Source organism: Podarcis vaucheri (genome assembly GCF_965113315.1).
Source record: "Podarcis vaucheri genome assembly, contig: SUPER_10_unloc_1, whole genome shotgun sequence".
Classification (NCBI taxonomy): Eukaryota; Metazoa; Chordata; class Lepidosauria; order Squamata; family Lacertidae; genus Podarcis; species Podarcis vaucheri.
This window is the reverse complement of record NW_028118809.1, coordinates 1,821,179-1,835,024: the sequence shown is the minus strand read 5'-3', so window position 1 is coordinate 1,835,024 and position 13,846 is coordinate 1,821,179. Positions and strand designations below refer to the sequence as shown.

Sequence of the window (13,846 nt, the reverse complement as noted above, 5' to 3'; positions counted from 1 at the left end):
TAGGAATGGATCTGCCCACTTCAGTTCTCTTAGTTTCTTCTTTTTCCAATCTTAAAGTCACGTTTTTCAGCAATTAGGAATCTTTTTTACATCCTCCGATGTCGGTGTCACCTGTAGTGAAAGGCATGTTCATTTTTTGTGCTTCTTCTATAGCTACTGTCGCAGGAACTCCTCCCCCCAATCATTCAGTTTGTACAAACCCGACGCACACAAACACACTCACACACGACACTTCTGTTATAAATTCATAGAAAATCAACCATACATCGGATCTGCACCGTTCCACTTTTATTTTACTCCATGAAGGAAGGACTACAAAATGGGGAAGGTTTGACACAGGGCAGCCATAATCTCTTGAGCGTACCAACACGTCCGCAGGAAACCTGCCCAGTTGGCATGCCAACCTTGATGGTCCTAGACAGAAGACCATCACACTCACAAAGGACCTGCATATGGGAATGGATTCAGCATGGACTGAAACAAAGGACAGTGATCAGCTCTTCCCTCAGGGGACAGAAAACTGCAAACTCCCTTTTGTCCTCTGGAAAGTACTCGTGGGGAGCGGGAGAGGTGGAACCGGCCAGGTGACAAGACACTCAGGTTACCACAACTCCTCCCTCAACCCCTCCTTTTTGTGATGTGTCAATGATGTAGTCGTGATGTAGTTATGTGTCAATGATGTAGTCTTGGGGGTGTAGCATGGGGGATTAGTAGCTAATAAAAGCTGGGGTCTTCTTTTGTTCAGGGCTTCCATCTTGTTCCACCTTGTGGCAGGTGGGAGTCCTGTTGCGACAGTCTTCAATAAAGACCAAGCCTACTGGCTGCTATTTTGCTCTGGTATTCCTGGCTGGTGTCCTTGTTTTTTTGTCCAAGGGAACCCTCAGATTTCTCCGTTAACACTACTGGCATAACACATTCATGTCTGAGGCTATTTGAGTTTTAACACAACCACAAACTGCATTTCTTTCTCGCTATGAATTGTCAGGCTCATATGAAATGCCACTTCGTTTAATAAGATGACTTTGCTGGCCTTGTGCAGAGACTGTGCAATAATAAATGTTCCGAATTTCCCTTTGAAAAACTGCTTGTTGTTTCTAGGAAACATGCATGTGAAAAACATGGGAAGTGGGCGACAGTGATGCTCTGGAACAGCTCAGCATTCATTTGATAGGGTTTGCTTTTGGTTGTTAATATGCAGCACCCAGCAGTTATCAGACCAGGCACTTTAGATAAGAGTACTTATTTTCCCAATAAACACTCTTAGGATAACAGAGCAGCGTTCTAATGATAAGACAGTAGACACAAACCGTATTGAGAATATTTATTTGCTTTCAGTGCTATTTTTCAATAAATACGGGTGCCATATTGATTATCTGAGGTAAAACAAATGAAAAAAACACTCAATGTAGACCCATAATTTGTGCAGTGTTTTCTACCGTTATACAGAAATGTCAAAATCCTCGATATTGCCTTAACATTGCTTTAGTAAAAACTCTCCTTAGAAATTGGTCAGTTATTGCGTGCTACGCTAGGTATATTTCTAAGAAACTTGCACATCAAAGTTAGAGGAAGAACCAGGCCATGAGGACACACTTTGGGACAAAAGCAAGGTAAAGATTGCTCAAAAATGACAGTATGTTTATTACTGCTTGTTTATTACCCTCGTTAACAGATGGCCTGGAATAGCAATGTGCTTACAGGCACGCCGTGTTATCTTCAAAGGTGCAACCCATCGATTTCAACAAAGCTGCACCGACATTGAAAGCTACTTGAGTGCTCTGCTACATCGGCCTTTTCTACGCTACTGCTTTACCACAGGTGAATACTGAACATGGGAGTGGCATAGCCAGAAGCTGACCTGCAGCATCTGTCCTGAATAAAATCATCTGGGTGATCGGTTTGCTAACTCAGAAGGAAGGAAGGTGGTACTTGCCAATGTTTTCCCCTTGCAGCCCTTGGCACTCCCTGAAAATACGCCCCAGAGGATTGCAGGGCCCTCCAGAACAGCATGGAAACTGGATCGGGGGAATTACAGTACATTATTTCTTCTCACCCACCCCCTATATTAGAAGGGGTACCTACTGGAAGAAGAGCCATTCCATAAATGGAACAACAGCACTGGATTTCACCTAGTCCAGATGTTGAACTATAACTCACAGCATCTTGATAGGGAGCCACAGGTTGGCAAATCCAAGCTTATGTCATTTGCTAAATATGACTATGTTGTTAAACCATATTCCCCCAGACCTGGTGTAACGGGACAGAACCTCATAGTTTGCCATCAGAGCTAGTTTGTCCTCTTGTCCCACCTTGCCTTTGGCTGGCTCACACTTAACCCTGTTCAGACACCGCTTTCGGCCTGTATTATCTTCCACACAAAGGCCAAAACGTGTTGTCTAAGAGCTCTTCTATAGGCCGATTTATTTCCTTGTCATGGCTGTGCATGAGGATTTTCTGCTGCCACATTCTAGAGATTCTGGCCTCTTCTCTTTCTCTCCACCTCCAAAATATCCCATATCCTTTGGTGTCATCTGTTTCCATTCTAAGGGGAAAGTAGATCCTGTAAAAATGATGGAAGGAAGCAGCTCAAGGCTACTTCTGAAGACACTAAACTACAAGCAGTGGGTAGCAGTAGCAGATATCCATGAACGCTATGGGTATTCTCAACCAACATTTGCTGATTTGAGTCTGCTATTAATTTCCTTCTCCTCAAGAGGGATTGTGAATGCAGAGCATTCAACAGAAAGGAGCAGCTTTCTTCCCTGTGTTAAATCAGTCTCTCTGGGCACACCAAAACTAGCAAATGGTGGTGTGAGAAGCTAAGATCAGAACATGGTCCAATGTGGCACACTTCAGCTGTGTGAAACTTTTAACTGTCCTTGACTGGAATTCCTGTTGATGTTTCTAAAGACAGAATCAAATGTACAAAAATATACTGTGTGCTGAGCAATCCTTCCTTTCTGATCCGTGCCGCTGCAGACAAGAATTTTAATGTTTGAGTAACACCCGCTGCCATGTGGAAAAGAAGCCCTTCTGAATGAAAACAGTGCGGACATTCCTCTCCCATGCATGCAAGCTTTCCATACACGGGCAATTTTTAAAAGCATGGAGAATTGTTCCAACTTGCAATCCTGAACTTACAATTTGAAGTGATACAGTCGTGGAAGGTCTGTACCACATGGTATTTCCTGCACTTTTGAATCTGCCCTTATTCAGCCGTGGTTCAAGAAGCAAAATGTTCAGACGCAAAGCCATTACAAGCTGGACGAGTCAATATTTTCTTGACCTGTGGTAAGCTGTAGCATAGACAAGTCCTTTAAAAAGACTCAAGTAACCATCTGCTGAAACACCACACCATTGGAGAAATTAGCTCTTACTGGATATATTTTTTAGCAGCACTGGAATATCCTTCACATCAGTGAAGCACCTTAGAAAGTTTCAGACCTGGTTTTGCAGGCGTATAGGACAACCCTCCTCTCTCCGCTCTGCTAGAATAGAACATCTGACTCAACATTCACCCTCATTCACAATAAAATAGACGTTAAAAAAATAAACTCTTCGTTTTCGTCACCTCTCGCAACACATATGAACGTACTAAAGGGCAGGACATAGCTCTTCGTCTCCTCATTCATAAGTGCAGCAGGCTGGCCAGTTTCAGTTCTCTTTACACTGATGCTGGCGGAAGACCAGTTGCCACTTAAGTCGCTGGCAGGGCCGGCCCAGCTATTTGGTAGAGTGGGATGGATGCAGCTCTGTTTGCCATGTAGCCCGGCTTGCATCTGCTAAACTAGCCTGCTGCCCTCACAATATGGTGGAGGATACTGGCCTGTTGTTGCAGTATGCGGAATGCATGTGTGTGGTGAGCACTCTCCTCCTTTGCCTCAGGCGGCAAATTTTTTAGGGCCAGCCCTGGTTGCCCAATACCCGTGGACCAAAATACAGCTTGCTTACAACCATGTCATTAAGAACACACACACCTGGCTGTGTTTTTTGTTTGTTTTTTTGTACCTTAAGAGACAAAACACGTTTTTACTCCTGCCTTTTAAAATGGAAGAATAAATATCATACATGTTATGTGCTTCATTACTTTACCGCAGGAGATGGGGGCCCTGTGTGTCTCAAAATGCTGTTAAGACTCCATCAGTCCTGGCCCAGGTGGCCAACAGTGAGGGATTATGGGAGTTGTAGTCCAGCATCATCTGAGGGGCTCCAGGTCTCCCCCCACCCCCACTTTACAGAGAGTGAGCTCAAATACCAAGGCTATAAGTGCTTTGTTTAAGAAACACTGTGTGGCATGCGCTCAAGCACTTTAAATATTTGGATAGTTGTAGTAATCCACACAGAACTCATGAAGCTACAGCTAACGTCTTTGTGCTTTGTTTCTCGGTGTTCCAAGCATAGTATATAATTTGGTTGTCGTTATTATGGTGGTTATTGTTATTACATTTTGCAAGCTATCGATAAGACACGACGACACTACCCTGAACGACCGATTTGGAGTATTGGTGAAACCAATGGTCTGCATTTCAGCACTCCATGCTCATGCAGTGGATGGCATTGGCAGGGCAGCATGGTTCACGTGAAAGTGGCACTGGGAGGTGGGCCATCCAGCTGTGATCAGTGTCAGCTCTGGACCATCAATACTCTACAGAGTTCACCATTGCCAGGGGCTCATCAAACGTCGCCAACATGACTTGCTTCGTGGAAGGTCTGGAGATGATGTCTCCTGCCTCCGTGGGCGAGTGAATACTATTGTCTAAAGACTCGTCTATAAGGTTTGACACTACTTCTTCTTCATGGTTTTCATACAACGTATTGATATGCAGAAGAGGGTGAGCGGCGTTACAGTTTAAGGCAGGCACTGGCTCTGCTGGGCTTATGTGGGGCAGAGTGACCTTTTTCGCAGCACCGGAAGTTGCTATGTGGTTGTGATTGCAGGTGAGAAAAGTCCCGGCGGCAGGCACAGTCCTGCATGTGTTGTGAGAGTAAAGGATATCTTTCCCTGGAACGGAAGATCCTAAAAGAGAAACAAAACACATTTTTTAATCATTGCTCACTTTTCATACACCCAACAGGATCAGTTCTGGCATTCATGTTTTGTGGGTTCATCTCCATGAAAACAAGCAATTGGCGAAGGCTACATTCTCCATGGATCTACACTCTGATACAGTTGGACAGAGTATCTATAATAGGATCCTGCATCATCTTATGCCTCTCTGGGCTAATTGACACATTAGCCTATCAAAGCCTCTTTGTCCCTGTAGTGGCCACTGGTTTCAACAGCCACTACAGGTACCTGATCTGGAGAACTTTCTTCCAAACCCTCAGAAGGGCAGCAAGCAATACTCACCCATCCTCACCTAACTTGCCTTTTTTTTTTTTTACTTGCTGAAGGTAAAAAGGAAGTTACCTGTTTTCCTTCCTTGTTCTTTCTACTATTTGCTGCTCTTGATTTCAGCTGGGAGGAGACAGAGCAAGGAAAACCAGCTGGCATCTGAGAGAACAAGGAAGAAGAACAACAACAGGGGCGGTGACTCTCTTTCTCCGCAGTCAGAAAAGGCAAGGATGCTACGGTAGTGAGCACATGGTGATGCCTTGGTCACCTGGAGAGGCCGCCAGGAGCATGGAGATGCGCAGGATGCTTCCTTAAGAGGCTAATGCATGAACAGATCCTGAGAGACCATCAGCAGCTGCAGAAAGCCTAGCTGCCTAGAAAGCTATTTTAGACTCTGGTGGTGAGAACATTGCTCCAGATTCTAAATAATTGTTAACGCAAAAGGTCTCTCAGAGAAACATACACAGAATTCTTTGAGGAGGGATCCAGAGGGGATATGCGAAGATATTCACTGGCTGTCTTCTCCCACATGAAAACCAGAATATTCAATTAGGATGTTCATCAGAGGCTGTTTTTTTATACAGCCCTATCTTCCAAAGTGGGCATCTACTGAAGAGAGTCTTTTCTGCAGTGACCCTTGAATTGTGAATATCTCCCTAGATATTTTTTAGATGCCAAAGTCTACATTATTCTCTCAGCGTTTTCATGTCATTTTAGAATATCCGACCTTCTTTTTAATTGGGTGATTGCTTTAAATTTTATTTATCGGTTCATTATTCCTATTATTTTTATTAACTGCTGCATGGTTTTATTGTTTCTACCTTCTTCTTTTAAATAGCTTTCTAGAAGTGTGGAAGCTGGAATATGGAGGATAAATTCTTAAAAAAAACACCTTAAATATTTCAACACACAGGAAAGCAGGATATTTTAAGCAGCTGATGTAAACACGTAAAGGCCAAAGCAATAAAAATATGATGTAGCATTATTCATAGAAGAGCTGTAGCCAGAATATATATTAAGTAAAAAAGCAAACAAACCTCAACGGCTTATATCAAAGTAGCTGTACTAATGGGATTGCTCAGGACTAAGTAAATTGATGATGGGCATAAACGGTCTAGGAAAGCTTTCAGAGCATATTAATGCTACACTTAAATAGGTTTAAGAGTTATTTTCCTCAGTTAACTGTAGTACTGCGAGGGGGTGGCTGGGAAGTTGAGAATTCTCAGTATCCTCAACTATAACTCCCAGAATTCCTTTGAAGGAAGCCATGACCGATTAGTACAAAACTCATATAAATTTTCCTAGTCTAGAAATACTCCTGAGTGACATTGAAAGAGCAGTAATTTTCACACTTAATCCCCCCCCCGAAAAGCAAATTCTACAAAACAATTTAATTCCAAATATTCCAGCATTTGCACTAAGAGAATGGAAAACCTGAGTTATTCCAGAACGTTCCGCTCTTTAAGTCCCTAGTGTGATTTTTGATCATTGGTCTAGATTAGTGTTTCCCAAAGTTGGGTCTCCAGCTGGTTTTGGACTACAACGCCCATCATCCCTGAGCACTAGTCCTGCTAGCTAGGGATGATGGGAGTTGTAGTCCAAAACCAGCTTTGGGACCCAACTTTGGGAAACAGCTGTGTGAGTTTTCTGCAAGCAGAGCTATTTGTGTGCATCCCTCTGAGGCAAGACATCCTAAGGTCTAACAAAAAAGAATGATGGACAGCCAGGGACATTCAGCTGACCTGTCTCTAGAAAGGCCCAAGATGGTGGAAGTGACTATTATTATCCCCCTCCCTCTCCAACAGTCAGGGATGGGGAAAAGCAGGTACCTATTGTCAGGAAAAAGCAGCAATGCAAAAGCCAGCTGCAGGTGGCTGGAATGCAAAACAGGATGTTGATGTCTGCAACTGTACTAGTGGAGAAAGGGGGCAGTCTATTCTCCGTACTGAGCACCGGATGTTAGCTCAGAGTGTCATCTGACCTGTACTGGAAGTACAGGGGTGGAGTTGTGACTCTACTGCTGGAGTCTGAAGGGTACAGACACGTTTCTCTGTACTGCTGAAATGACAGGAATAAAGACATGTAAATAGGACTCCTGTCTGTCTTTCTTCCCCTCCCTGGGGGAATGCAGGGAGGGAGGAGGAGGAGGGTGTGTTCTCCTCACGTCTGACGAGGATCGCCGATTTATGACCTTGCCTGCCAGGAGACGCAGATCGGAAGGTCAGTAAGTATCTCAGTCGGTTGCCTCCCGGGGGAGGCCAGTTTCCTCTGACTGAGAGCTGAGATACTGACACCTATATTAAGGAGAACAATTAGTCTGCAACTTTGCAGTTGTGTTTGAGGCAGGCCAATCGGGAAGAGACTCAGAGCAGAGTATGGCTCCCTCAAGAAGAGCTCTGGGACGTCCAAGCTGTACAGCTGTGTAAAGAAGCTAGATGGAACAAAACATGAAAACGTCCCTAATGACCTCATGCAAAGGATACAAAAACCCAAGGTAAACACTGGAACTCTTGAAACCCCACCACTTGGGAAACTGGGATGCAATTTACATGACTAATACGACCCGCATTCTGCATTTGTTCTGCCTCTGCTCCAATTCTGAGGCTCAAGTCATTCAAAGTGAACCACCTTCCTAAAAAGTTGACAAGCGCAAGAGGAATAAAAAGCATGATTTTGCAAGAGTTTAGAAGACTGAATTACCAGAGCATCTGAACGGACCACAAGACTATTTTCTTTTAACTGTTACATTAGTGAGTTAACATTTTAAATTAAGCTGCAGATGTGGGCGGCCATCCTCTAGGTTAACAAGAGAATATGCAAGAAGGGGGAAATTCCTATCGGCAAGCCTCAGGTTTAGCTTACATCCCTGGGGTCTGGTTTCTGTATCTGCATGCTCAGAATCCCATGACTCTGCGGTTGCACCTTCCCATCCTACCTCCTCCCATCTGACACATATAGATTCCAATACAGAAGCTACTGTATTGGTGTGGTGTGAGATTCCAACCATGTGGAAAGCAGCAACCCTGCCGGGGAACTTCTAAGAAACTGTGGAGCGAAACGCCCAAGATCGGAAGCAAATTTGCAAGCAGCTTTTGCATCTGACTTGGACCCCATGGGACAATTAGCCACAACATTCACTGTACCTTTGAGAGAGGAAGTGACATGCACGATGACTTTCTCTTCTTGGCTTAAAAATCCACTCCCTTGGCTTTTGGATGTTGCCATGGAGGTAATAGGTTGAATCTCTGGCTTGGGTTTCTTACTGCTCAGTAGATACGGATGAACGTCTAAGGAGAAGTGTCGTGTATGTTTCTTCTCATTGCCTGCGCCGGAGAGGGCAGCAGATTCATTTTTGTGGGTTGAAGACGGCTGAGAGTTTTTCGAGTTGGCCTCCAGCAAAGGGGCAACCAGACTGTCCGTCGCCGTTTTCCGACGCACGGGCTTGGGCTTCTCAGGCTTGTTGTTTTCAACCTTCATAATGGCCAACTGCTCTTTGAACGGCTGAGGAAGAGGATTGGAACTCGGGATCCACTTCATTTTCTTCCGGGGTCGCTTAATGACCAGTGGTTCGCTGGGGTCGATGTCCGCAGGATCAATGCTGGGGTCGATGGTTTGTATCCCAGAATCGCGCACGGTTGGGGTGACATCGTGATTAGACTGAGCGAGCGCTGCAAGCAGCTGGCGCACCACGTTGTCGTACATCAGATCGCTCTCGTTGGTGATGAAATCCAAGCGGTTCAGCGACTTGATGTGGTCCCGGTTCTCGTTGCAAAACATAGCCAAGATATTGATGTCGCAGAACTGGGACTTCTGCCACTGCTTTTTCGTCTTGATGCCAACCTTGTTCAGCTTGTCGAAGATGAAGTTGGATTTGCGGACTATAAAGAGGTGGATCAAATTGATGAGGATAATCAGGTTCATGAAACAGAGGAGGGCAATGTCTACCACGGCAATGATGCGCTGGAGCTGAACTGACGGCAGTTTGCAGTTCACCCGGATGAGCAACTTTGAACTGCTCGTTTTGTCAGGAGGCTCCCCCAGAGCGCACGTAAACTCGTTTTGCTTCTGCGTGGCGTAATAGGTGGACAAGTACGTAATTGGGATGATACTTAAAAATATGATGAACAGGTGCCGCGCAAGGTAAAGTTTGGCTAAGAAATTGCTGCGTCCCCTCCGCTCCAGGTATTTCTCAAATAAGTTTTGCTCCGGGCTCTTTTCCTTCTCCGCATTCTCAATTATTTCTCTTTTCTCTCGCTCTGTAATCCCAGGGCCTTTGGACTGGATTTGCTTTTCGATTTTGGGCGCACGGCCTTCGGCTGCTCGGTGGTAGCAGTTATCTATCTCCTGGAGCAAAAAGTTAAGTTCAGAAGTCAGCCTGGTGGAGGCCAGAAATTCCCAGCCAAGTGCTGGAATGTACATAATGCCAGCAAAAGCCAGCAGGGCATATGGAAGGAACTTATGCTCAAACAAGGAGGGCCAGCGGCTGGCATTTACTCCTGGCAGGGCATCCCTTAGTTCTGTCCAACAGTATCCTCTGGCATACAAGGCTTGGTCACGGGTGAAGTTGTGTGGTGTGTAACAGTATATTGGTTCCTCTGTATAACAGAGAGAAAAGTCACTGCTGTGCATTTAACCTACAAAAAGAAGCTCTGCAAAATAAATATTTCATAAACTATATCAATTTTCGTCTACTGCATATTTAAAATAGCATCAATGTGCATAAAACGGCACCATTCTAATTGCCATGGCCAACTCGGTCTTCCTAATCATGAGATAAATCTTTACGTTCCATAGATCTGCACAGAGATCATAGCTCTTAAACTTAGGCAGTTTACAGAGGAATCTGTAAACCTGAAAACTCTAGGATGAACTGGAGCTAGGAATATCATTTAACACTTGCAACAGTTGTCTTGGGGGAGATTTCCAATGTAAACCATAATGTGCTCTGGAAAGCAAATGAACAGGATGCCACAGCAATACAATTAGCGAGGGTAAGGTAAAGGTAAAGGGACCCCTGACCATTTGGTCCAGTCGTGACCGACTCTGGGGTTGCAGTGCTCATCTCGCTTTACTGGCCGAGGGAGCCAGCGTACAGCTTCCGGGTCATGTGGCCAGCATGACTAAGCCGCTTCTGGCGAACCAGAGCAGCGCATGGAAATGCCATTTACCTTCCCGCTGGAGCGGTACCTATTTATCTACTTGCACTTTGAGGTGCTTTCGAACTGCTAGGTTGGCAGGAGCTGGGACCGGGAAACGGGAGCTCACCCTGTCGCGGGGATTCGAACCGCCGACCTTCTGATTGGCAAGTCCTAGGCTCTGTGGTTTAACCCACAGTGCCACCTGCGTTTCTCATTGAACAGGTGCAGTCTTACCATTTCAAAGACTAGATACATTTCTTTAAGAACACGTGACTAAGCAGGTTTACTATATTATTATTATTATTTCTTTAAAAACCCAATTGAAGCAGCTCAAAATCCAGGAGGTGCAGCAAGTAAAAAGCCAGAGAACTTTCCAACCTCCTTGAAATCCTTAAAGCAGGTGGAACCTTCTGGTCCTGAAGGTCAGTTCCTTATCAAATCCTAGCCTCACAAGCCTAATTTCCAACCTAAGATGAATTTATAATGCCTGGTTTCAATGGATTAACTCAGTCTTTTGTTTTCTTTATCTTTTTAGGTAAGTTCATGAAGATGCCAACAAAAGTTATGTTCGGTGTTGTTCACAATACCGAGAGATGCTAGTGAATTTGTAGATGGATGTTAATGAATGTTAAGATATCTTGGTATCTTCATGAACTTACCTAAAAAGATAAAGAAAACAAAAGACTGAGTTAAGCATTTGAAAAATCCATTGAAACCAGACATCATAAGTTCATCTTAGGTTGAGTAGTTCCAAGTCTCTGTGGCTTTGCATAAGGTTTTGTATATTTCTCTCACAAGACTGATAAAGAATGTATAATTATTTTGGTAATTATTGTGTGTATAATAGTTGCCAACATGTTGCATGAGTCGTACTACTTCTATCAACAGCACAGGTTGCATTTTTCTAGCATCACAAGCCAAATTTGGCAGGCGGGAGGGACTCCGTACCTGTCAATCACCTGACCTCGCATGTTATCAGGTGACCGGGTGCTTTGACGTTCCAAAGTCAGGACTTCAAAGAACCATGCAAGGCTTGCTGCAGGCATGGCTTGCACAGCGAATCTAACAGACTTTGGCTCTGCCACTCACCAACTGACAAGCAAGCGGAGCTGAAGTCAGCTTTTCCTTGCCATTGCACCATCAGGAGTGCACTTTAAGGTTGCCAATTGTGCACTGGAAGCCGCATCTCTACCTGTGCCACACCTGATGTCATATATGACAAAAGCTGTATGGCAGGTAGGTGTGGTTTGGGGGGGGGGGAACGGCCTCATGGGCCAAAATTGAACCCTCGTTTGACCTGTAGACTGGAGGTTCCACACTCCTGACTTAATGGAACAGAAGCTTTGACTATACAGCAACAATATGTTCAAAGAACTTGGCTGCTCAAATGCTGAGCAACATTTGTAAGTCCTACATTCTCTTTGCTGTGTCCAGATTCTTTGTGAGATCTGTATAATTCATTCTCTGCATGTACTCAGACAGATAAAAGTAGTTTAAAATTATCAAGGCGTCTAGGACCATGGCAGTTGTTTACCTCTCATGTGCTGAAGGAACAGCTGCTGTGTTCTAAATTTTGGAGCTTTTAAAAATAAGTCCAGAAGGAGAGGCCCAATCTCTATACAGCAATGTTCTCAGACAACGATACTACCAGAAATGCCAGACTATCCCATGGTATATTTCTATGACAGTTAATCTGGCCTGTCTTGAAATCATAGCCCATTGGGAAAGGGTGCAGAATCCGTATCCCAACGCATCATATTCCAAAGCAATGGGCAAAAACAGCCCGTTGTGAATTTAGCAGTATAGAAGCCCCCTCAAAGCATGCTGGATTCGAACACCATATTCAGGGTAACAGAATAACTTCTATTCATAACTTGCGCAGCGCTTGTTTGTTTATTATAAAACACGAGACAGGGTAGATGACAGCCAACAGCTTTACTTCCTTCTGTATCTATGTTTCCAAGGGAAACTGCTGCAAGCTAATGATCAGTGTAAAGTGCTCCCTTATAATTTGAACACTAAGACATTTTGTGGTGAACGCCACACATTTTCTATATGGAGAAAAGCACAACAGCTATGATTTTTAGAAACCCACCAGCCCCATCTTGGCTATATACAGTCTATGTAGAAGCAGCTGTCCGGTGTCCTGTAAATCATCTGGGAACCCAATTAAAATATAGATTTAAGTACATAATGGGTTGGTTTCACTGTAACACTAAACCACCATTAAGTATTATGACAGTGAGCATAGGCTCCTCTCAGGTTTGTGTGCTCCCGTCTTTTCTGGTACAGGTTGGGAAACATTCACTCCTGTTTTAAGTACACTACAGCTTGCTGTGTCTTCTGAACTCAGGCAAACCATGGTTACTCTTAACCTATGATTAGTGGAAGCAAGCCGTCTTCAAACCAGACTTTATGAAGCCGACTTGTTTCCACTAAACATAGTTAAAAGATTAGACGTAGTTCAGAGAACATGCTAACCTGTGGTAAAAACAGAAGCTGAAGCTCTCAATCATTACTTCTCATTACCACACCAAAGGAAGACTAGGCTCATTCTTGTAACACTAAACCATGGTTACATCTCAACACAACCAAGGTTTCTCTGTATGGATATTGAGTGATCTAGAATCCAAACAAAGACTTATCCTTCAGGGATGCGTATTTTTAACTTTAAATCTTGACAACTTAGAGCAGGGGTCAGCAAGGTTTATCTTGCCTGGGCCAGATCGGTCCCGCGGAAATCCCTTCATGGGTTGGATCGCCTGCGCGTCCGCAATTTCCGGCGTATGCATCTGAGCAGACACAATTTCCAGCATCTGCGCATGTGCAGACGCAATTTCCGGCACTGCAAAAGTGAGTCCCCGTGCCACGCGGGTTTAGTGCAGCACGTGAGCAGGCAACTCAGTTCGGAGGCGAATCATAGGCCGGTCAAACGACCCCTGTGGGCCGCTTTCGGCCCATGGGCCTTAGGTTGCTGACCCCTGACTTAGACAATTCAGGCTCTGTTAGTGTCTTACAATAATTTAAAACGATCAGAAATTAAAATCTAACTTAAAGCATAGCCTCTGCAACCCACTAATCCAGGGATCTCAAAGCCCTTTCTGATACAAAAGTTCTCACTAGGGGAGAGCAACCAGCCAGTTGGCTAACAGAGATCCTGTAACTATGACACCATTTAAGAGTAGGATTCTAAATCTTATGGCTGAATGGAGATTTCCTCCCACCCCAGGAATGTACCGTATTTTTCGCACGATAGGACGCACCGGACGATAGGACGCACTTTGTTTTAGAGGGGGGAGAACAAGGAAAAAAAATTCTCCCCCTCTCTGCCTAGCGCCCCTTCAGTGAAGCGGCAGGAGGCGCTGCGCAGAGA

General features: G+C 44.5%; 1 protein-coding gene across 8 annotated transcripts in view; it reads right to left on the bottom strand.

Annotated features, from left to right (window-relative positions):
• Positions 1–3,254: 3,254 nt before the first annotated feature.
• Positions 3,255–13,846, bottom strand: part of PANX2 (pannexin 2) — a 52,578-nt gene continuing 41,986 nt past the window's right edge. For 5 of the 8 annotated variants that reach the window (XM_082242458.1, XM_082242462.1, XM_082242463.1 and 2 more), the window contains 2 exons: positions 8,479–9,930; positions 3,255–5,017 (listed from right to left, as the gene is read on the bottom strand). In XM_082242458.1, the coding sequence (XP_082098584.1) occupies positions 4,638–5,017; positions 8,479–9,930 (1,832 nt within the window). In that variant the 3' untranslated portion in view covers positions 3,255–4,637. Of the gene's footprint in view, positions 5,018–8,478; positions 9,985–13,846 lie in introns of all 8 variants that reach the window. The other 3 variants (XM_082242459.1, XM_082242460.1, XM_082242461.1) reach the window with 2 other exon arrangements.